Source organism: Nyctibius grandis, chromosome 1 (assembly GCF_013368605.1).
Source record: "Nyctibius grandis isolate bNycGra1 chromosome 1, bNycGra1.pri, whole genome shotgun sequence".
Taxonomy (NCBI): Eukaryota; Metazoa; Chordata; class Aves; order Nyctibiiformes; family Nyctibiidae; genus Nyctibius; species Nyctibius grandis.
Window position 1 is genome coordinate 37,737,381 of NC_090658.1, and position 24,791 is coordinate 37,762,171.

Below are 24,791 nucleotides of genomic sequence, written 5' to 3' on the forward strand. Positions count from 1 at the left end.
CCTACGCTGCTCTCCAACAGGTCTGCCCCCAATTTGTACTGGTACATGGGGTTGTTCTTGCCCAGATGCAGGACTCTACACTTGCCCTTGTTATATTTCATTAAATTTCTCCCCGCCCAACTCTCCAGCCTGTCCAGGTCTCTCTGAATGGCTGCGCAGCCTTCCGGCACATCAGCCACTCCTCCCACTTTTGTGTCATCAGCGAACTTGCTGACAGCGCACTCTAATCCCTCATCCAAGTCATTAATGAATATATTGAATAGAACTGGTCCCAGAACTGACCCTTGCGAGATTCCACTAGACACAGACCTCCAACTGGACTCTGTCCCACTGACCACTACTCTCTGGCTTCTTTCCTTCAGCCAGTTCACAGTCCACCTCACTACCCGATCATCCAGACCACACTTCCTCAGTTTAGCTGCGAGGATGCTGTGGGAGACCGTGTCAAACGCTTTACTGAAATCGAGATAGACCACATCCACAGCTTTACCATCATCTATCCACCGGGTAACATCCTCATAAAAGGCTATCAAGTTGGTTGAGCAAGACTTCCCGTTGGTGAAGCCATGCTGAGTGCCCCTAATGATCCCCCTATCCTTGATGTGTCTAGAGACAGCACCAAGGACAAGTTGCTCCATCACCTTTCCGGGGATGGAGGTGAGGCTGACCGGTCTATAGTTACCCGGGTCCTCCTTCCTGCCCTTTTTGAAGACTGGAGTGACATTCGCTTTCCTCCAGTCCTCAGGCACCTCTCCCGTTGCCCACGACTTAGCAAAGATGATGGAGAGTGGCCTAGCAATGACTTCCGCCAGCTCCCTCAGCACCCGCGGGTGCATCCCATCAGGGCCCATGGATTTATGGACGTCCAGATTGCTTAATTGGTCCCTGACCCAGCCCTCATCAACCAAGACAGATTCCTCCTCTATCCTGACTTCTTCTGAGGCCTCAGGGGTCCGGGGCTCCTCAGGACAGCCTCCAACAGTATAGACAGAGGCAAAGAAGGCATTCAGTAACTCCGCCTTCTTTTTATCCTCTGTCTTCTCCAGGACCCCCACCTCATTCATCAGTGGGCCTACATTGCCTCTAGTGTTGGCTTTACCTGCAATGTATTTGAAGAAGCCCTTTCTGTTGTCCTTGACCTCTCTTGCAAGGTTTAATTCCAAGGAGGCCTTAGCTTTCCTAGTTGCCTCCCTACATCCTCTGACAACAGACTTCTATTCCTCCCAAGTGGCCAGCCCCTCCTTCCATGATCTGTACACTCTCTTCTTCCACTTGAGTTTGCCCAGCAGTTCCCTGTTTAACCATGCAGGTCTCCTGGTACCCTTCCTCGACTTCCTACCTACTGGGATGCTCTGATCTTGAGCTCGGAAGAAGCAGTCCTTGAATGCTAACCAACTATCTTGGGCCCCCTTACCTTCTAGTACCCTGTCCCATGGGACTCATAAGTCGATTTTCAAAAAGCATGAAGTTTGATGGACTTGGGAGAAAAGAGATGTCCTACCTAAAGGAAAAAAGAGGACTGAATGCAGCTTGAATATTCCTCTGAAGTTTCGCCACTCCGTTTGGAAGGAAGGTAATGCATTTTAAGTGTACACAAAATCAGGAGCAGTGCTAATAGCTGTTGCCTTATTATAAGCCATTGTATCGCTTTATGACAGTATCAAACTCTGAACATTTGGAGTGAAACTGCACACAACTTCTACCTCTACCTGGCATTCACTCCCATCCTGAATTTTAGCGATATTACCAATTTTAGCAAAATAGGTTAAGCTAATATAAAAGACAGGCATTTGGGAAAATAAGACATTTAAAAATTAAAATGTTTCCTAATCTCTTCGAACCTTTTATGTTTTAGGATTACTTTGCATCTGTAATTAACTATTCTGACCTAGTTAAAAAATCAAATCATACACATACAAATGAAGTGAGTTTTATCATTCAACTCATGTATGGGATTCTGATTGACACAGGAATACAGAGAAAGCACAGAAAAGCCATGTAAGACTTGTGTTATTTGCAATAGTCTTTTATGCGAGTCAAAGCACAAAGTTCCTGGTACCCTTAAAAGGTCAGTAGTGGTTAAAGCTACAAATTGAGCCCAGCAAATGACATTTCCTGATGCTGAGGTATCCTACAGGACTTTGAGAAAGAATTCTTCCCAGAGCGAAGGCAAGAAGGGCTTGTGCCTGTACTACACAATGAAGATCAAATTTACCATTTGACATTTTAAAATTGCTGCAGAAAAGAAGAAAGCATTGTATTTATTTATATTTCTATCAAGAAAACATTAGTAGGAAACTATTAATCACCTTGAAATAATCAGAAAGACAGCAGGTAGAAAAAAAAGCCACTTCTTCACCAACTAGAAAAGCAAGAATGGGTGGGCTGTTAAGTACGCATTCTGCCCATTTAAGAGACTTACCTTGTCAATTTAGGTGTCACTTAACATAACTTGAGTTATTAGGAAAGGCATCAGAGCGTTCTTTTTTCTTTTTAGGTATTTAAAGGAATCAGGAAAAATTTATTGTCTTAAAAAGAAATTTCCATTGCAGGCCTAATACACACCAACTCATCAAACACAAAATGGAATGTTAACAGATTTTCTTGATAGTCTGATTCAAAGTTGCAAAAAAGGAAAAAACAACTTTTTAAGACTGTATGATGATATGGCAGAAAAATTTATTTGTAAATCATAAGACAGCTGAATATTTAAATCACCAAAGAGGATGAAGGACATATCTAAAACTGTAAGTCCCATGTGGAAAATCAGCACCCACATCCGAGTATGAGCGAGCTGATATAGAGAGCCCAGATATAGCAGATATATAGATACATTGTTTATGCATCTATATATATAGTCATAAAGATTTCATAACGCCAAATCTCAGAATATTCACATATGTGAAAAGCGGTAATTATAGGAAAAACCAACAGATTTCACATATTCCATAAAGTCAGCAGCGCATACAGCAATTTCTTCAGTAGTGGATCTGCACTTACTCAGAAAGGGTTTCACCACATCAGACATGCCTTCTCTAAACTTTTTCAATCTGTCATTAAATGACAGCAGAGCACTGAATCTTTTTTCCCCCCACAGCCTGAAGGCTTTTAAAAGCATAGGCACAACTGCACTAGGAAAGACCAAAAAGTCTAGCATCCTGCCTCCAACTATAGTCAATAATGAATGCCTAGAGCAGATCTTAAACACAAGGCAAACATGGACTGGTATCTCTTTAGAATACTTAAGCCTACGGCACTTGTATTTTAGCTCCTCTACATGCAAACACCATGTATCAACCTATCTGATATGAACTGATACACTAAAATATATAAAAAAATATTCTTTAAGGAATGACTTCTTATTTCCTACTTTACCACCCTGATATTTCATTATCCAGATTTTGTTTTTTTAAATCTCTGAAGAAGCTTTCAATAGTTTGTAACAAAACAAGCCACCAAAACAGTATCTTTCGCTAGATTCTGTGCTGACTGAGAAGGTCCAGCTCTTACCACTGCCTCTTTTAGACTCATTTTTATGAGGTTCTTTACTTTCATAATTCTCTATTTGGAATTAAGCACAACTATAATGGATCTTTTGGCTTATTTGCTCCTCCAAGGAACTACAGGTATACTGATACTAAGCATGCTGCAAAGTGTTTGAAAGTGACATTAATAATTAGATTCCTCTCCTCTTAGGCGGAGATTTGAGATTCCCAGCTTATTTTGCTTATTGAGAAGTCATTCCTAAACTCACATATAAACACAGGGACCGGGAGTATTTCAGAGGCCTCTTGTCTATGTCATGGCCATAACCTGACCCCCACTGGGGCAAGACCCAAGTGTAGAGCACCAGCCCCATCTCCCTCCCTGGAATCCTGGTTGTTTTCTGGCAGAAGATGTGTCTGATATTTTCTAGTGTAAGCAAGAGGGTCAACAAGAAATTCCCCACAGAACCCTTTTTAGGAGGACTGCAGGCCTAACAAGCAGAGGAGAAGGCTGTCAACAGGGCAAAGGAGGAAGAGTAAAACATTGAAGTCAGATTACTGCCCCATTTCTTTGCTATAATTGCAGAGGAGAGGTGGATGCATTGCTCGAGCTAAACAGAACAAGACTGGAAGAAGTAGGCTGCAAGGCAATGGAAGTGTGTCTTAAGGCCACCGCTGCTGCTTTGGAGGAGCCTGACTAAATACTGTGCAGAAATTAAGAACAGTTTCTTATGTCCTTTCAGAAGAAGGCCCCGCAAAAAGTACTGCATACTTGACCATGTCTAAGGAAGTTCTGACGCAGAAGGGAAAGGAAACCCAAAACAGCTCTATATAAAAAGGGCAGAATGTCGACATCAGAGAAGCACTGCAAAACCCAAGAGAGCATAGGCTGACACAGCAAAAATGTAGAAATAAACTGAATTCCGGAGGAATCTGCAAACTTTAGAAGAACAAAATAAAGCACTTCCTTGCTCATTTGCATTGAAAAAACAAATTTAAAAAAGCAGTGAAATTACTAAGCAAACAGAATTAAAAAGATACCGTACCTTCACACACTGGGCAACACTCTCCTTCTGGCACGTAGTACCTGTCGCAGTGTAGCTCACCACACTGGGCAGAGAAACAAATAGAGACTCCACCTTGGCATCGACAAAAACGACAAGCATCCATTCGAAACATGTCTCCGTCATAATATTCCATGCTGTTAAATATGCAAGTTGGCTTCACTTCTGAAAGAACAACAACAACAAAAAAAAGAATAATGTATCTTACAGATATTGATAAACAGCAAACAGTTAAACTCATGTTGCTACTGACAAAACCAGATATAAAAGAGACAGCTGATTTTTCTTTCATTTTTAAACTCAAATACATTTTGAGAACATGGTATATTTTAGCCTGTTTCAACAATTGAAGAAAATAAAATGCTATTCAAAATTATTTTCAGTGCAATTATTTACAATTAAAAGTCTCCATTTTAAAAATTAAAATACTGAAGGAAGTTTAAGGTTGGTATTTCTTCATAGGTGTTAAATATTTCTCATTCTGGATGAGCCAGAAGCTATTTCAAACTTCAGCACATGAAGCAATAGATTTTTCTGTTTTAAAAGGCAGTTTCTGATGTTTCTTAAGTGTAATCTTCCTATCTGCAGGACTCGGTACACAGGCAGATAAATTGCACTAAAGCTGTCCATAGGGATATGTTTCAAAAAAATCCAACAAACGTATTTCATGAGTGCATGATCTGTTATGCAGAACTGAATACCTCTCAGTTCAAGCAACCTGGAGCTGTACTAGCCAGCTCACATCTATACTCCCCACAGAAAATAACCTCAATTATAATAAATATTTATGTGATCCCTTTAGTGTTTCAAAAACACAAGACTATTTCTTGTGTGCCTCCATCTACAGCAGAGCCCTAACATATAATTAAATTCAAACTTTGTGGGAAACGAAAAGCCTCTGAAAATTCTTAAGTATTTTGGAAAGGACACTGCTGGTTTACTTTGTTAACACTAAAGAAAAAGAAAAGAAAAAAAAAGATGCTAACTGAAACAATGAAACAGTTTGCAGATTTAACCACCTTTATTATTATTATTATTATTTAATACTAAAGAAGTTTGCTTTCAGATTATGAAGCAGATCCACACATCACGAATACATCATAAGGTCTCCTTAGGGCTTCTGACCTTGCAGTTTCTCCACATATACGAACTTTCCTCCACCTCCATGACCTATTGCCAGTGGAGAGTATTCTGTTCAGGCAGCCTAACTGCCACACACACAACACTGTGCAGCTCCACAGCCCAGGGCTGAATCATTGTGACTCAAGACACTGTAGAAGAAATACTCCAAATTTATGTGCAACTATAATACACCACATTAGTCATTAGGAAATCATTACTTCACAGTTTCATCATTACATTACTCAATGACTTAAGCCTCCTCCCTCTTCCCCACTTCAAAATAAACTTTTTGGCTTTCTACAACACTGGCCCAAGACACCTGAAAACAGCTATCTGAAATAAAACAGTATCTAGTAAACAGATGTATTTTTTCAGAAGCTACAAATCTAGCAGTCTCAAAAGCCAAAGGTTTTGTAAACAGAAAGCTATTTATTTCAGCAACAAAGTCAAAATTAAAAACATTACCAAACTGTAGATAAAACCATCAAATTTCATTACATCTGAACTAAACACAGCAATGAAAAGAAAGGACAATTGCTGATCTCTGTAGAGCACATGGAAAAGACTATTTACTTACATATGTAACACCTAGCCACAAAGGGCTGAAAACTGTGACCACTTTGTGCTCAGGTGATTTCTCTTTTTTGGTTAGTGCTCAGTCTCAGGTGGGAGATGAAAAATATTTAAATGAAAATTCAGGATTTGCAGGTTCCTCTCCACCCAACCCAAGCCTCTTACTTTTGGGGGCTAAGAACTCTTCATCTGAGTTACTCTTGACAATGATACAGGTTTTCTTTAAAACTCTAAAGCATTTCAGGGACTTCAGTATTTCTTTACACGTACTCTTATATTGAGCTCCAGCCTCAAGTCATTTAATATGACTGTAAAGCATTAGAGTTGAAACTTGGAAGTACCCTGAGCAATGTTTGATTTTTATATGCCTGTTCTGTCTTCAAGGCATAATGTAGAAAGCAGCATTAAAAAAAAAAAAAAAAAAAGAGTAAGAAGAGGAAATACCACTGTGTCCAGGAAAACAGCTATGACCTCATTAGAAAGCAATTCACATAAACAAACACTTGAGAAATATTTCAAGTTTATGCAGCTCTAGCTGTTAGTCTAAAAATCTTCTCAAAAAGGGAAAAAGTGCCAATACAACTCAAAAGGCCTTTAATCCATTTACTTCTGTCTTTACTGTTTTGATTGAAGCTTTCTGGATTTTTACTGATTTCCATCCACCCCGTGCCTCAACAGATGATTTGAATTCCTGCCTAGTTAGAAGTAGAAACAACATCTTCCATGAATTATCATTCATTTTTAAAATATTCAAACAAGACCAAGGAAATAACTGTAAATCCTGAAAGGAAACAGTATGTTTTATTCCTACAATGAAGACCACCATAGAAGTTCACTATATGTGTATTTTTTACCATCCAGATTTACAGTAGCGTATACATTCATACTAAGCTATTGACCTAAGCCTATACAGCCAGCTATGAGACAAGGATTACTAAACGAAGAACTCTAACTTTAGATACTCATAAAGTGGAAGTCTAATGGAAGAGTGAGCACCATGCCATGGAATTGTAATGATGCATTTCTTCCACCATGATATGCTGGAAGATTCTCTCTTATTTTATTGCCTTACTGATCTACGTATGGCAGCCACGAAGGATGAAAGAACATCAAGCTAACAGTAAATAAACTCATCTTTTCCTAAAGGCCAGTAACCATGAATTCATTATTCTGTCAAAAAAGAGAATACTACAGTAGAATTCTTCAAGTACCAAAGTTTCGCTGTGTGACAAAGTAATTTAAATTGACTGAACTTCATAGCACAAAGCACTTAAATATATCTGAAACCCCAAATCCCTTTTATGATGCAGATTACCACCACGAAACAGTGGGCATGAGACAGACACCCAGGCCGTGGACTCGTGACCATGAATTCAGTGTCTGCCAGCTATCAGATAACCCAGTAATACAAGACTGATCCAGGCCAAGCACAGACGTACAACTGCCCATCTGCTAAAGGAGCCAGGACAGAATGGGCGGTACCCAGAACAACACAGAGTTTATACTGGCTGTGGAAGGACAAGTGGTACCACCTCTCTGCTCTTGTATAAAGTTAAGCATGACTAAGAGAGTGGACTTGATCTGGCATTAAAGTTCCTGCCACAGAGTTAAATGAGAAACAGTTCTGGCACAAATTTAGCTCTACAGATCTCACAGCCACAGCCTTTTTATTCTGGGAGCAAGAGCCCTAAAAGCCAGTGTTGCAGCGAACCACACAGCCTCGCACTACAGAGACACAAACCGTGCTTATTTCTCAAGACCTTTACCTCCCATCTGAACTGCAAACAGACACAATCTGTGGCATGAAATCAGCCTTCTAAGGTATTTCATGTTATACTCTTAAATCTAATTAAATACAGTTCTATTGGCTGAACTAGGCCAAAATAAAACTTCTGTTACTGAGATTTCTGTACTTTCCCAATACTGGTGTTTTTCTTCGATTAGAGTCACGGAACAGCTCAGAAATGCGTGCAAGCTTGGCAATCCATCCCTTGCGAGGCAGCAATTCTGCACACGGTTATGTCGAGCACATGAGATGCTTCAGGCATCAGCTGTCTGTAGGCAAGTTTGGGCATTTTCTTTTGTACTATCAGAAATTCCAGCCCTCCCAAAGCGGATACGAGATTCAAAACAATTTTCTCTTGTTTAAAAGATTAAAAGGTTTGTGATTCCAGCACTTCAGATGTTCCTTCAGTGTACAGAAGGATTTGTACCAGACTCTTGGAAGGAACTGGGGCAAGTGCTGTGAACTTTCGATTAAATGAAAGGGAAGGAAACTGATAAAACTTGAATCCTGTGTCCACATAAACAAAATACAGAAAAGCTTTCTGTTTTTCAAAAGCTGCACTGATAGAGAGTTTTAAAAAAAAAAGAGACGGATATGTTTCACTGGAATTAGCCCTTAACAATGTTAAAGGACAACACACCGTGCTTTTGTTTCCTTGCAAATATACAAAAACAAGGTAGGTTGGAAAAAAAAATATCTGGGTTCTTGCTCTTCAGGTTGTACTGCTTAGTGCAGTGTATTCTCTATTAACACAATTGCACAACCATTCTGAAAGTCCTTTGGTCCTGCATCTTCTAAAAAGATCACCCAAAAGCCGAGAAATCACAATTAAAACAAACCTGTAACTATTATTTGTAAATAAATGTAATTATTTATGCATGCATTTGTACAATTATTTATACAGACTTGTACAGCTTTAAGGAAAGAAACATTATTTTGTGGCACCTGCAGTCTGTAAGATACTCAGGACACTGATGAAAATAAAATTTAGCAATTTACCTTTAAAGCAAAATGGAAATAATCAGATATTTATAATCAAGTTTCTAGCAGAGAAAGTCCATATCATCACATTAGAAACCACTTTTATATCCATTTACCACAACCTATATACAGTGCCAACTTTCAACAATAGTCTTAAAATTTTCAGTCCACCTCAGCAGCAGATCCCAATCCAGTAACCTTTAGGCAGCTTCACAAGTCAGCTCTTGCGGAGGTTGATATACATGTCTTTTTTTTTTTGTTTTTGTTTTTTTTTTGTTTGTTTTTTTTTTTTGTGTGTTTTTTTTTTTTTTTAAAAAAGTTGACAAGGCTGCAAGGTGTTCCCCATAGAGACAGAAGATTTACTGCAAGTCACCGTATTGGGTGGAGGTTGCATCACAGAAAAGAGCAGGAAAAGATCCCCCAACAGAATGAGCTCTATCCAATACATCCCCAGCTTAATCTTTTCTTTAAAACCACCTACAATGGAGAAACTGCAACCTGCCTACTAAACAATTCCACAGTTTAACTACTGTAGCTAAGCTCAAATTGCAGCAAGAGTAATTCAGGATAGACAGAAACTGCAACCAAACAGAAAGGAAATTTCCCAAGTTTCATTACTTTGCCCATCTTTAAGGTGTATGTCCTACTGTTTTTACCTTCCTCCAGTGTGCAAATTTGTTGCTAAGAGGACTCATCCTGGGTGTCCCTGACTCCATTCTCTCTTACAGGTAAAGTGCACACCTTTCTTTCAACTTTTATTTTTCTTCATCAGGTTGTGCTTTTCAGTATTGGATTGTTTCTGTGGCTTTCCTCTACGCTATCCTCCTTTTGTCTGTACCTTCTTCTGGAAATTAAGCAGAGCTACTTTTTAATATCCTGTATTAGGTTACAGCCCTACCACAGAAAACCACCAGGACAGTCAAAGGAGGAGCTGGGGCCACCGCAGCCGTGGTTGTGCTCTAAAACCCCCAAACAGTGACAGATTTTCTTGATAAAATTGCCAAGCAATTCTTGGAAGCAAGCCATGTTCTTCATAACAGGAATGCATTTAAATCCCAGCGATCTCTGTCAGTCTATCACAGGAGAAAATACATGTTGCGATCAGTTTATCCCTAGGCATGTTACCAGGACACAGGCATCTGAAACAATCTCAGCACCACTAAAAGGTACTAGCATAGCCCATCTTTCATTGCCAGTACATCTGTGATGACCCTCCAGTGCAGGAAAGTAAAAAATTACAGGAAAAAAGGATCCCCAAACCTGTAACACAAGGCTGTGGTTTGGCATTATAACACGTCTAACCATTTCTTCCATTCTTTGAGAAAAATATTTAATTCTAACCTTGTCCAAGTTTAAGCATCTAGAAATATTCGAGAGTCAGAACATTACTGAAGACATTAGCTTACCAAGAAAATTCACTTTGGCAAAAAATATTACTACTTCATCAAAGAAGTATTTACTTTTTTTTTTTAAACGTTTAAAGCCATACAGAACTGCACCGTCTGGCATCTAATACGCTCCGTACATGACATACCATCAGTTCCACAGAATCTACCTAGCATCTTGTTTTTCATTAACTGATATGAATGAAGTGAGCATAATCCAGGTTCAGAGGATCTAAAACATCTGACTTGGTTTGGCAGGCTGACCTGCTTTTTCACTATAACTAGACCACATCCTCACACTGCTGTAGCTGGTGATTAGCCATGATTTTCAAATACTGTTCAAATGTTCTGACTGAAGAAATTTCTCTGCTCTTGGAAAGACTCTGTTACCTTGGTGAAATTCTTATTTCTTAAGAGAAAACGGAAAATAAGTTTCATGAAAGTGCAATGTAAGTTCTGTCACGACTAGTGCAATAAATAGTGGGATCCCTGTAACTCAACTGGTGTCTGTGAGGTGTTTCACTTGGACTCCACTCATCCTTCTTTAGTGAACATCTTCCTTTCTGACCTCATATTTCTGTCAAATCCCTTCAGTACTCATTGGTGCTCCCTTTAGAAACAGGTGATTTCCATTTCCCTTTAGAAATAATGGAATCATCTTTATCCTTTTCCACACTACGAGCTTAATAATGGAATAGCAATTGCTGTGACACGTAAGTGCATCAACAAGAAGTGTGATTAAAGGGGGATTTTAATCTCTCCTCCAATGCAGTACTACTATATAGAGATGCAAGTGTGAAGATAGCCAGGAGGCAGAGAAATGGGTCATTTATATCAGTGGTATCTTCTCAAATGAGGAAAAAAATTACAGAAGCCATTATAAAACACAGGTTACATGTCATGTAAATGAGCTTGATGATTTAGGCAATAACTTCTGTAGCACCACGTGATCAACAGTACAGCCTGAAACGGCAGTATGGGAAGGGTCACAGTCTCAAGTCCCAGGGGAAGTTGTCATCCTTTCTTCCCCGTATCAATACCTGTTGTTTTCAGGCATGCATCAGGTAGTCCCATTCTCCACAGACACAGCAAGGAAAGTCCACACTTCACCTCCAGGGGAAAGGGATGTGAAGTAGGGCTCCAGGGCCACTCCTGGTGAGGCTGGACTCACAAGTCACAGCTCATACATGGCCATGGCAGAAAGCAGCCTGGTGCCCTCGACTTTAGACCAGATGGATGCATAAACAAGGACCACTCTCACACATGTCATCTACCATCTTTCATAAAGCAATCAGAGACCCTTTTAAAGTAGCGGTTGTATTCAAGTAAACTTCCTGAGAAGTGGAAGCCCTGACTGACAGAGGGAAGCAGCTGCAGGATGCTTGGTAATTGCTCTCTTAAATTCCTAAGGCACGGCTCGCAGTCAGTATGTGCTTTAGCTCAGTGTACATTCAAGAGACCCATCAATACCTAATTAGAGAAGAGGCAAGTCTGGATACTCTCTTGTTTCCAAACACTTTCACTCTTGCTGCATGTGCAGCTTTCAGTCTCTTTAGATTCACTTGATGATGCTTGTAATTTAATGCTGAATCATTTTTTTTCCCTTACAAGCTCTCCCATGAGAAAAGGCAGCACACTAGGATAAGTAGACAAAAACCCTAGTGAGTAATATATTTTGGGTGGATTGATAGAAACCTTGAACTAATTTCTGTAAAATGCAGGATTTTGGGAAGGACTGCATGTTGGGAATCTCTTGCTCAATTTTCCCCAAATTTATATCATATACTACCTAGTGTTCTCTAGAAGGAAAGCAGTTTTCAGATAAGTGCAAGCAGGGAAACTTCATGACAACTGGAATAATTTACCTTTAAACAAAGCAATATACACTCACTTTCACTGAAACATACCCTCTGTTACAATGCACTGCAACCACACAACAGGCAAAACCTCATTTTCAGTTTCATATCTTAAGATGAAATTATTCGCTATAGATTTCCCATGTTTCCTTATTTTCTCAGCATCTATCTCACACTCAGGAATGAGCACATTTGACTATGGATTTAGCTCTTCCCTGAAAACTTCACTACTGAACTCCACTATACTAATCTCTGATTCCCACATGCAACAAGCAGTGATGTATATAGCTATAGCAGCTACACCTGTAGTTATATTGTTTTATGGCAGCCAGAGATTTAAATTTAGCAATTCACTCTTCAGTCTCCTTCAGGCTAAAATTCTGTTATATGCATGACCTGGGGCTTGCCGTGAGGGTCATCAAGACAGTAAGATTAGGAGAAACAGCCAGCCAGTCGTCTTCTAAATCATGACAGAGGAACTCCATTGTGCCAACAGGGAACTTTAGCTTGATTGCTGCCACCACTTAAACAATACAGAATGACTTTATTTACAAACCTGTTTTCCTTCAAAATGAAGGAACCAATACATGCCTTAAAATTGACTTTTTAAATTGACAGACCTTTGGGACAAGAACCACATTCTAATGACAGTAATACCTGTGCATTAATTGCAATGATAAATTCTTTTAACGACAGCAGTGTTTTATAAAGCACAAATTCATGTCTCCAGTTAGTATAACAGTTTTACATAAAATACTCCCATCTCTGCATATATTCATGATGATTAAAACATCACACAGAACTATTAGGAGCATCAGCTCTCTGTAATACACTTTTTTCTTGTCACCAATGAGAAAGTTGTTCTCTGCACTTTCTAAAGAATACTTTAGAAAATCCTGTATAAAAAAAAAATCCAAAAAGAAGCTCAACCTATACAAAGATTGAACAGCCACAGACAGCAGGTACTTAACAACAAGCTCCAATTAAATCAAAATATCAAGACCATTTCCAATCAGAAATAAACATTACAGAATCACAGAATCAACCAGGTTGGAAGAGACCTCAGGGATCATCAAGTCCAACCGTTGCCCTGACACCACCCTGTCAACTAGACCATGGCACTAAGTGCCATGTCCAGTCTTTTCTTAAACACATCCAGAAATTATTTTGGTGATAAATAATGTCCATATAATTATATAACAAAATATGAGAAGCAGCAGATTACACATCATAGGAAGCATAAGGACACATCCGATATAAATCTGAAGCATGAAATTGATTAGTGTATTGACTTACTGCTGTATTTATAATCAAACAGGAACAACAACTCCATGATCTGCAAAGAGTAATTACTGTAGACCTTTCTGTCACTGCAGTATAATATGCTTTTCTAAGACAGACGAACTAAAACCTAGTTTGACACAGTGTGTACTGGTAACAAAGACAACCACACAATCTACAGATACATCATGAAGCTTCTAAATCAGTTTTATATTAAATTCAGGAAAAATGTTTGTGAAAGAATGACTTATCTGTCCCAAAAATGCTGACAAACAACAAAGAGAACATACTGCAAAGTCTCTACGTGACACGTGCTGCCCTTATTCATTAACTACCCCTTCAACATTGGCCAATCTTGTTCTGCAACAAGAGCAGGCCTCTTTCCTCCACAGTAAAGGCAGCCTCCCCATATTCCCTCTGAACATGCAACTCTGCATCTATCACATTAGCACATACCTGCAATAAATATTGCAGAAGGTTGGCCTACTTTAACACCCTGTACATTGTTAGGGTTACCTAAATACACAATTTAGTTACCCCACATTACACAAACCAGTTTTTTTTGCAGTCTACATACCTTAAAATAAACGCATCCATTACGAATAAGTGTAACTCAGATGATCAGTATTATTCCTGACTGCTCTCCCCGCCCCGCAATAGAATTATTTAATTCTAACATTAAATAGATGTTATAGCAGCAGGAAAGTGATACTAACATGACCATGCACATGTCCTTTTTATTCCACCCTCTTGCCTGTTTTCAGAGGTTTTCAAACACAGAAGTAAGTAATGTAACTCATTGGTAACACTGATTACACAACTTCTCCACTTGCCATCTTATAAACCCATTAGCTTGCATTTGATTAAAACACACTCTTTAAAAAGGCATCTATCCTAATTGGAAAAGATGAAGATAAGGAATTCAGCATCTTCCTGGCAGTTTGTGCCAAGAGCTAACCACCCTCACTGCTGAGAACAGCATGTCCTAGATCTTACAGATTTGACTCTTGTTACTTTGATGGCAATTGTTTTTAATGAAGTGAAGAAATTGATCTAAGCCTATCACTGTAAGATATTTTCTCCATCTGTCACTGATATCTACTATATCTCTTCTGCACTTGTTAGTATTTCAAGACCCTTTTTTAAAAACCAAAACTGGATATTATATTCAACTATCAGTCTCATGACCAACAACTCCTCTTCATTTTAAAACGACAGAAGTAATGGTAGAGATTTTTTCCGTGTCTATACACACACACACACACATATATTTACCAGTTTGTCATTGCACTGAACATTTATCTAGTAAGTTCTTGTCTCAATTAGTTTTCTAAGGATTTAGAGGTTTTAGAGGTGTGGCTTACAATATTTCTCCCTGCTATAAGAACCACCTACCCATCCCAAAATGCACTTGAAAAAACCCTAATTATAAAGCAATGCAGATCAAGTTCTATGACTATTCTGTCCTCTTTACTAATGATCTGCCACACAATCCAAATGTCACATACAGAACTCCTCATGAGTAGCTTCATGGTTACTCCCAGCTTGTGATAAAAATATTTATCATCTTCAGGCTTATAGCTTTTTTCCTCTTTCCAAAATAAAGCATCAGTAATAATTATTAATAATAAATTAATAATTGTTTCTCACTTCTAAATATACTTAAGGCACTTCCAAGTCACATCATACAGCAATATTTTTTAAAATCTGATTGTAGCATTAAGTAGAACGAAGACAAATGTCCTCTTTAAAAAAAACACAAGCATTTAACTTTTCTGACCAGGTTTCTCAGACTGATTTTTTTTTTTGAAAGAGGAACTTATTAAAAAAAAAATAATGTTCATACTGGCCTGTAATATTTTAATACTGATGTTTTAAGGACATGAACAAGACAAAAGATTATCTTTTCCTACAAACCTTCATTTTCCTCCAATCTGTCCTTTCTGCTTTGCCCTGTGGCATCAACTTCCCTTCAAAAACTCCTATTTTTTTATTCCAATTTACTCTGTCTTCACAGGCTACTACAGTGAAGATTAGGAATGGGAAAGCCTGAGGGGCAAGAAGAAATCCTGACCCAGAAGCAGGTTGAACCTTTGGAGGGAGCTACAGGGAGCTATAAGGCAATGACGCACAGGGCAATAGTGCTAAGACAGTCCAAATTCACTGTTAAAAAACGAAAAATGAATATAACTCCTCCTTGGAAAGAGGATATGAAAATGACTAAGGACAAAAAAAAAAGTGGGCAATTTAAAAAGCTCCATCTAACATCTGATATGATATATACTGCAACAATTTTGACAGCAGTACCCACAAATAACTTGCGGACTGAAGAGAAACAGGAATGTTAGCAAGGTGGTTTGTACGTTTGAGACTGTTTCACACCAGCAAAGACATCGTATCAGAAACTGTCTTTGCATTTCTTGCTCAAAGTACTTAAGTAAATCCTGAATCAAACATTGCATTGAAGTGTGCCACACAGTTAAATCAAATTCAGAAATGATACTTTAACAGAATCACACAAATATGAAACAAAGGAAGATGAATATTACTTTAGTATAACGGGCAGTATATAAATAAAAACTAGGTAAGTTGCATTTAATTCTACAGTGTCTACAATCTTTCTACAATCTTATTCCAAATAGTGCAAGAATCTGCAAGCTAAAGAAACTGTGATTCTTCCTGATGCAAATTCTTTTATTCATATGAAAAAAGTTATTTTTTATATATAACCTCCCATTATATGTGCTAAGTATTATTTTTTGAATCAGCATTTGAGTATTTAAAATATTGCTACGTGTAAATGTCACAAACATTCTCCTGGGGCAATGTCTCTCTATGTATCTTTATGTGCATATGCAACGAAGAATGTAAAATAAAAGCTGTTTCAAACACATGATACATGCGCCACTAAACAAGATTAAATATTGCTGAATAAATATTAATTAATAAATAGTGCACCAATGTATAACTTCTTATGCTCAGAAATTATCTGAGCATGCAACCCTTCAAGAATATTTTTTCCCCTTCTATCTACCAATAGTCAAATACCTAAGTCTCTTCCCAACTCACCGTATCTAGCATATATGCAGTTCTATATATATAGCATAGAGCAGTCCTGAGATATAGTCACTTGCATATCAAATTTAAGGTTTTTAAACATTTTCTAAACATTTACATCAGGAAGCAAAGAATGCAAATCAGTCTATTCTTACACTGACTTACAATTTCCAAGGGTTGTACATTTGTGTTAAAAATTACTTTGCAAATGTTTCTTAAAGCAAACCCCATAGTCTAAACAGCATGCTTTTGTTTACAGTACTGCAACAAGCAGTTGCAGGGCCTAGCAAAAGTTCCACTTCTAAAAGGACTCTACTGTTTGCTACTGGCAAAGTAGTACCCGAAAAACATGAAGCGAGGGAGTCTTGCTAAAACTGTAATTCCCTGGATCACAGCGAAAAGTGCTTTAGAAATTAAATAAACATGACAACTTACAAACGACACATTTTCCCTCTGAAGTATCTTCAGTAGAACTTCCAGTTCCCTCTTACTGAATGAACCTCAAGAAAACAATTTCTCTTAGATCTTGACAACATGGTAAAAATAACCAAATGCCCAGCATCTCCCACAAACAGATAAAATCCTCCTCTCTCCAGGTGCAAGAGAAAGCTTCACATACCATTGACACATTCAAAGACATCACAGCACTTGCCAGGTGTTCCATCTCCACGCGAGACTATCTGGGGAACGGAGCCTGCCTCGCACATGGGGAAACCACATAAACCAGAGAGACACTCGCATCTGAAACCAAAGAACAGTAAGGAAAACCCCATAAATAAATGAAGCCATGTATAAGGGGAAAGAATAAGCAAGAGGAAGACTGAAAGCTGGAGCACACATTCCAGTATTAGCATATTCATATCTTAGAATCATCTTTTATTAACCCAACAACCAAGACAGATTATCAGACCGAAGTTGGGTTTTTTTGACCACTCAAACTCTGTTTGCTGGTCAAGCAAACAAAAAGGTGGTACTGTGCAACATCAACATTCCTCTAGTGCTGCATGTAAAAACATAGAAAACTGTAGCTCCAGATTATTTGAAAATAATTGTATTCTCCAAACTTACAAAATTAGGCTTCTCCTCCAGTTCTCTCTGAAAAATCAAAACTGGTGAAACACTAACAGCAGTAACTGCACCCATTCATCAGAAGAGTGTTCTCTCATTAGGAACCCATATTATACCCAGTTTTATATACAGAATAATGCAAAGAGAAAGGAAGACCATGAAGAACCATTAAATCTAAGCCAAATGAAAATAACTGCCAGGTTCTCTTTTGTTTTTTGACGGTGCTGTCCTCAGTTTGTGGAGGGGCTACCAACTACCTAAGATGCCAAATAGTGCAGGAGGCTAGGTATATTAAATATATTAAATGTGGTTCGGTTTAGAGATTGGATCATTCCAAAAAGAATGTTTTCTCCATATAAGTAGTATTTACTTGCTTATTTAAGAAAACAGCCTAAAGAACTGGAAGACATAACAAGTAGATAAACAATAATCAGGTTTGTTTCCAGATTCTTTGCTTTATGATTAACATAACAGTTTAAAAATCAAACACTTAATACTTTTGATAAGTTTACATTTATTGGCGTTCTTGCCCCGAACAATGGGCACATTATAGGGATAAGCAGCAATCATTCAATAAAATGCAAGACAAAGTGAACAAAGAGGAATATGCAAATGTCATAGCTGAGAAACTTCATGGAATAGCACTTAAATTTTTCAATTGCAAATCACAATTTTTTTTTGTAAAAAAACTTGTAGATTAATTTAGCATACTACAAATACACATGAATTTCAAAAGGAAAAAAAAAGAACTCAGCAGAAGATCCTGTAACTGTGAGTTAAAGAAATGAAATTAAGAACTCTTCCTGTTAACGACTAGTTCAAATATTTTAAGTATTGCAAGACGACCCCCACATTAAACCCCCCATTAATAAGAAGCATCATCGGCACTTAATGCATTTGCTTATTCTTTATGCTTAAGAAGCAATAACTTTGGTCCTCCTCTACCATGCATGTCTCCTTAATTGCCCAACAGCCATTTCATCTCAGACCAGACTTCAATGAATGAGGAAGAGCCATCTCTCAACAGGCAGGGTTTTAATATATCTCTACCTTTAACCTCATCAGTGTTAGATAACATTGTTATGTTCTCCACTGCAAAGTATTACTCAAGAGGAAATTTGCTAGAAGAAATACAAGTAAAGTCAAGGAATCTCACAGAACCTTTATTACACTATCTGAAAAGGATTATTAAAATATGGCATCACAGGAGTGTGTTACTATAAAGGGATAAGTCCTTGAAAAACAGCATTATTATATCACATTTCACAAATAACATTAAGTATGTCAAGATAAAGTGAAGCAATTTAACTCTATGTGCACATATATACTACAGGATAGTAACAGTTTTCAAACAGGCATTTCAAGGACTTTTTATAATACTGTCTTACCATAACAGTAAAAGTTAATGAACGAAACTAACAAAAAAGTAACAGTACAGAAATCAAAGCGTTACTTATCATGCCTTTGCTTTTGACATTTTCTTCTCAACTTATTTGTACATAAAAAAAAGGGGAATCTACTTATTCTCGTTACTGTATGCCCTTTACCTTCAGAGACATAGAAGGAAAAGAAGCATTATGGCTTCTACTACATGGGATCAAAAAATCCAAAGGATTTGTGACAGCAGCTTCCCTTTAAGATGACTCTGTCAGTAATCTTACAGAATTTTGTACTAATATGTCATCTTTTCCTGCCCCCCAAAAAAGAAGATACTTGGGGGGAGGGGGTAGAGAGGGATGGAGAAAAAAGATTACCTTTAGCAATCAGCAAAAAAGAACAATTAGCACTGTCAGGTTCAAGGAATTTGTACCTTAACCCATGTAGCAGACATTGCTTTGGAAAACGCTCTTCCCTTGTGAGAAGATCAAAACACAGAAATAAGCACCTACGCATTACTAAGAAAGAAAAAATCTTTTAAAACATATATAACAAAAAAAAGTACAGACACAATCTGAAAGCGGTATTAAGATAAAAAAGACTAGATTTCACTTCAGCCACCCTATATTCAACATCCAGATAACCTCTGGGAAAACAGGTAGATCAAAAACTTCCTCAAAAGTCATGTCTTTCCCAGAGAAAATGGCACACATGATGGAAATACAGTTGTGGACCTTGATTTATCAAGTCTCATGAGCTGAAATTACCACTCAGTTTTATTGCCTTCACAATAAGCTTTGTCAGACATGCCTGTATCTTCTCTATTCTTTGCCTCACATTCATTATCATTGATTATTTGAATTGCAGGAGAATATTAAATGACTAGATTAATAACTTGTACTTTTCCCCTCTCATTTTCTTCCCAGTCAACTGCTTTAAAAAAAAAAACAAAAAAAAAGACAAAATCAAACAACAAAAAATATGAATCACCAGATTAAATAACTTAAGATAGGACAACCTTCCAGAAGAAGGGCTGAAAAAGATGTTTAAAAGACTGGTGGGAGCCAATGTTCCTTCCTGCAGAAAATACTCCCTTCTATTCTGAGTAATACTCATTCACAGTGTAAGCAAACAAAACTCCACACTCCAAAATTCTATAAATTGACTTCCCATTTAGTTAAAAAAATGATCCATGCATAGGAGAATGTCAAAGTAGCAAATGGTCTCAGATGGACTTTGAAATATTCTGCATTCTTTTCAGCCAGCTCTGCTAGGAAAACCTTTGACCATCGTCCAGGCTATTAGCATAGAAAACATTGTTTTGGAGACAGAAGTCTTTCAGGAAGAAACAAGGAATTCTGGTAGCTGAGCATGGCCATCGCACTGCAAAAACAACAACATCTGGAAATTCCGAGCAAGTGATCCCATTCTCAATAAGAGAGCAAAATGAGCTTTACAGTACTAGATTTTTCTGAAGTGCCTTTTGGAGCAGAGGGACAGACAGAAGAGAAGTTGTAGTAGAGCTCTGTGCTCTATCACAGGCAGCTATTCACCTGCAGGGTGTATCTTAGCCTTGGTACTGAGCATTAGGTTTGAAGAAGTTTAGCAGGCCAGATTGTGATAAGCCTGTTGATAGCAGCCATGGTCCTTCTCAAGGTAATTTCTAAAACATTCAGCAGTTCAGACTGCTGATCAGTAAGGCACAATGTTGCTTCTGAACTGCTCCCTCTATAACCACATCCTCCCTATGTTGAGGGCCCCAGAGCTGGATGCAGTACTCCAGGTGAGGGTCTTACAAGAGCAGAGTAGAGAGGGAGAATCACCTCCCTCAACCTGCTGGCCATGCTTCTTTCAATGCAGCCCAGGATATGGTTGGCCTTTCGGGCTGCAAGCGCATATTGCTGTCTCATGTTGAGCTTCTCGTCAACCATAACCCCCAAGTCCTTCTCCTCAGGGCTGCTCTCAATTCATTCTCCACCCAGCCTGTATTTGTGCTTGGGATTGCCCTGACCCATGTGCGGGACCTTGCAGTTGGCCTTGTTGAACTTCATGTGGTTCTCACAGACCCACTTCTCGAGCCTGTCAAGGTCCCTCTGGATGGCATCCCTTCCCCCTCCAGTGTGTCAATCACACCACACAGCTTGGTGTCATCAGCAAACTTGCTGAGGGCGCACTCAATCCCACTGTCCATGTCACCAACAAAGATGTTAAATAGTGCTGGTCCCAATACTGACCCCTGAGGAACGCCACTCATCACTGGTGTCCACTTGGACACTGAGACATTGACCGTAACCCTTTGAGTGCGACCATCCAGACAATTCCTTATCCACCGAGTGGTCCATCCATCAAGCCCATGACTCCCCAATTTTGAGACAAGGATGTCGTGCGGGATAGTGTCAAATGCTTTGCACAAGTCCAGGTAGATGACAACAGTCACTCTTCCATTATCCACCAGTGTTGTAACCCCATCGCAGAAGGCCACCAAATTTGTCAGGCACGATTTGCCATTAGTGAAGCCATGTTGGCTGTCCTTTTAACAAGGAAGAATAGTCCTGTAAGGGAGTATGATGTCCCCTAACATATGTATGGGCCCAGAAAGAATAAAAGAATCAACAGTCATGCAATAGACTTCATGGAGTGCAGCCTGAAAAGGTGGTGGGATGACCTGGAAGGAACCAAGATTCCCAAGTAAGAAGTCAGCTGTACTGAAATTTTAAAAATACAGAATCAACCTGACTGGTAAAAGGAATTGTCTCCAGTTCTTCAGGTTAAAAAAGACAAGAAGGTAATAACAACAATAAACCTAGAAATTTCAACAACTGAGCAAGGGAAACTTCAGTATATAAAGAACTAGAAACAAGATAATGTCCATTAACCAATGCTTTACAGATTGAGGAAGGTAACTGCATCAGTAATATAAATGGCCTGATTTTTAATTTCAGTTTTTAAGTTCTTCAAAACAGAAGTCATTTCATTACTTGTTTCTTTTATGTTTGAGGGGGTTTTGTTTGTATTTTTGTTTTTGTTTTGTTTTTTTTCTTTTATATAATCTTTTTCCTTTTCATCATCAGAAGTGCGAAAAGGAAGAAAAAAATCAAACTGAATACTTGTAAATGACAATTTTTATTTAAAATCTAATTATCTTGGTTCATTTACTTCTGTTATTAAACAAATGAAAAGAGAGAAGGGCTTGCTTAGCCTCAGAAAAGCTGTTTTGATGGTAGGATCAAAAGAGTTTGCCAGGCACAAGGCATAATGGCTATGAAAATAAGAACAGGCACCCTGGAAAAAAGATTTAATACCAGTGTATGGGAAAGTTGGGGTGGGGGGTGTGTTGAGGAGAGGGATATTTGAGGATCAAAACAAAATTGTCTGGAGCACTGAGACTAGAGAAAAGCATTCCTGAAACATACATCAAATTCCTGTGGAGATTTTATCACGGTCCTTCTTTTTTTTCCTTGCAGAAATCTAATACAATTTACATTAACATTATTAGCACTTATGTTACCTAAATGTAGTAAATTACCACAGGTCCATTAATAATATGAACACTTAAGGATACTGTAAAATAACGAATTTTGAGAAGAGAACTCCCATTATCAAAGCTTGGTTAAGTAGTGGCAAGGAAAGAGATTAAAATGCAAGACCCTCCCTATCATCAAGCATAGGGTATAAGAGACGACGATACAGCAAAATGAAATATTAACATAGCAATCTCATGAAATCAGCGAAAGATTATGTCCATGTTACTTACACTTGAAGCCATGACGTGAGTTAAGTAGGCAAGATTATGAGTTTCAAATTGGTCAAGCCACAGCTTAACGAACCAAACAAATGCTAGTCTTAGAAAAAATAAAATCCAGCGCTACACAGAAAGTGACACTGCAGGCAAAGACAAAGCCATTTGGACACCTCCATCCAAGAAGCTCAGCTAGAATTTTCCTAAATCTTCAGACATACAGACTGGCGAGTTTTCGCCCACAAGTTCAGGATCACTGTTTTATACATTTTGCATTTCCAGTTTTAAAAATATGATTAAGCAAGTCATTAATGAAAATATTCTTTTCCTGGAAAGCTTTTAGTATTTTATTTTGGAGATCAATAATAAACCTGTAGAAAGAGATGGCAGAATAACTGTGGAAGCTGCATGTAACACTCATTATCGGACCATTTCCAAATGCTCAAAAGTTTTGCACTGCTTCTATATGAACTAAGTGACTCACATGGAAGTTCTTCCTATTCTAATTCGCCAGAGGGTTTCTTATTGAGAAATCAAAGCTAGTGTGCTGCCAAGTAAGAATTCCTTTCTAAAATTCTTGATATTTTTACAAAGAGATACCCAACATAATACTGCATTTTTCCATGAGTATAACGATCTTTACGCACAGGGGACATTTAAACATTACAAAAGGCAACTATCTAGCTTTTAATTAAAGATACTGTGAAAGGGAATGTTTTCTGTGCATCTTTTGCATATTATTAGCACTAGGAAATAGCAAACAGATGCTAAGCAAGGAAAAAAAGTTGTAAAATCAGCATTCACATCAAGTAGGTTATCATCTTTTCAAGGCTTATTAGAATCCAAAGACTTGATTTCACCCTTTGACTAATGTTAAATCAACTGGTCTGTTTCCCAGAAGGATGAGATGAGAAAAGAGGACAGCCACAAAAGTGTCATACCATGGAACCAGTAGGCATACAACCACTGGCCAAGTGCCAGGGACTTCTCCAGTGCACTGATTTTTTTCAAGTACACTGATACATGTATAAACCCTTTTGAATTCATCAGTATACGAAATAAAACACAATATAAACCAGTCCAACCCTGCATTTTTCTCATATTTTGCCGTACCAGCTTACGTTTTTCTCTGTTGAAGTTCTCTTCATTTTTTTACCACTACGTACCTCAGCTACTCTTTCCTTAGGTTTATCAGCCTCGCCCTTCATAATATAACAAACATTTCAAAACCAAAGATATTAGCTGAGATGTTATTCAAATGTTAGTTATCTGGTATTATAAGAATCTATTTATTTTCTTATTTCACTACTTTTTGATAAGGAATCATAAATATCTGATCCTCTTACAAACAAAACCACAATTCCTAAGGACTTCAGGTCAAAAATAACTTACAGATAATAGTTTTAAGTAATTAACTAACTTCAGTATTCCTGTAACTCCAAACTTTCTTACTCCCTCAAACTAAGCCATCAGGGACTCAACATAAGCAAACCAACAAAACCCCAAAAACAAGAAAAAGCAAAACACCCCACCAACCTGCCCAAAACACATAATTTTTTTAATTTATCTGATTGTTTAATCTGATATCCACTCTTTCTTCTTTGAAAGAAAAAAAAACTCAGTAATTATTCCATGTTTAGCTTTTCCATGCCATTTCTGGTCTTAAAACACCTTTCTCATACCCCTGAAGGCAATTCTGTACAAGTTTAGGAAGGATAAATTGACTACGACTCTGTTTGAGAAGTGTTCCATGCTGTTTTCAAATGAGAGAGCCCAGAAAGCAAACTGTCCAAAAGGTGCAAATATGACCTTCCTAAAAATGTGGCAAACCATTAGACGATCATTTAGCTTCTGAATTTATTCCATTATGGACTAAATTTAAAAATGAGGCCAGAAGATTGCTCCAGAATCCCAGTGTTTCTGAAACCAAACAACTCTATTCAATTAATGAGAACTTTTCCATTTAGTGGGAACCATGTGTTCAAGAACTGTAATCCTTTTCTAGAAACAAGATTCT

General features: G+C 38.1%; 1 protein-coding gene across 1 annotated transcript in view; it reads right to left on the minus strand.

Moving 5' to 3' along the window:
• CRIM1 (cysteine rich transmembrane BMP regulator 1) overlaps nucleotides 1-24,791 on the minus strand; it is a 202,739-nt gene that overhangs the window by 68,162 nt on the left and 109,786 nt on the right. The window contains exons 5-6 of the mRNA XM_068404398.1: nucleotides 17,210-17,331; nucleotides 4,532-4,714 (exon numbers count right to left, since the gene is read on the minus strand). Coding sequence (XP_068260499.1) covers nucleotides 4,532-4,714; nucleotides 17,210-17,331 — 305 coding nt within the window. The remainder of the gene's footprint in view (nucleotides 1-4,531; nucleotides 4,715-17,209; nucleotides 17,332-24,791) is intronic.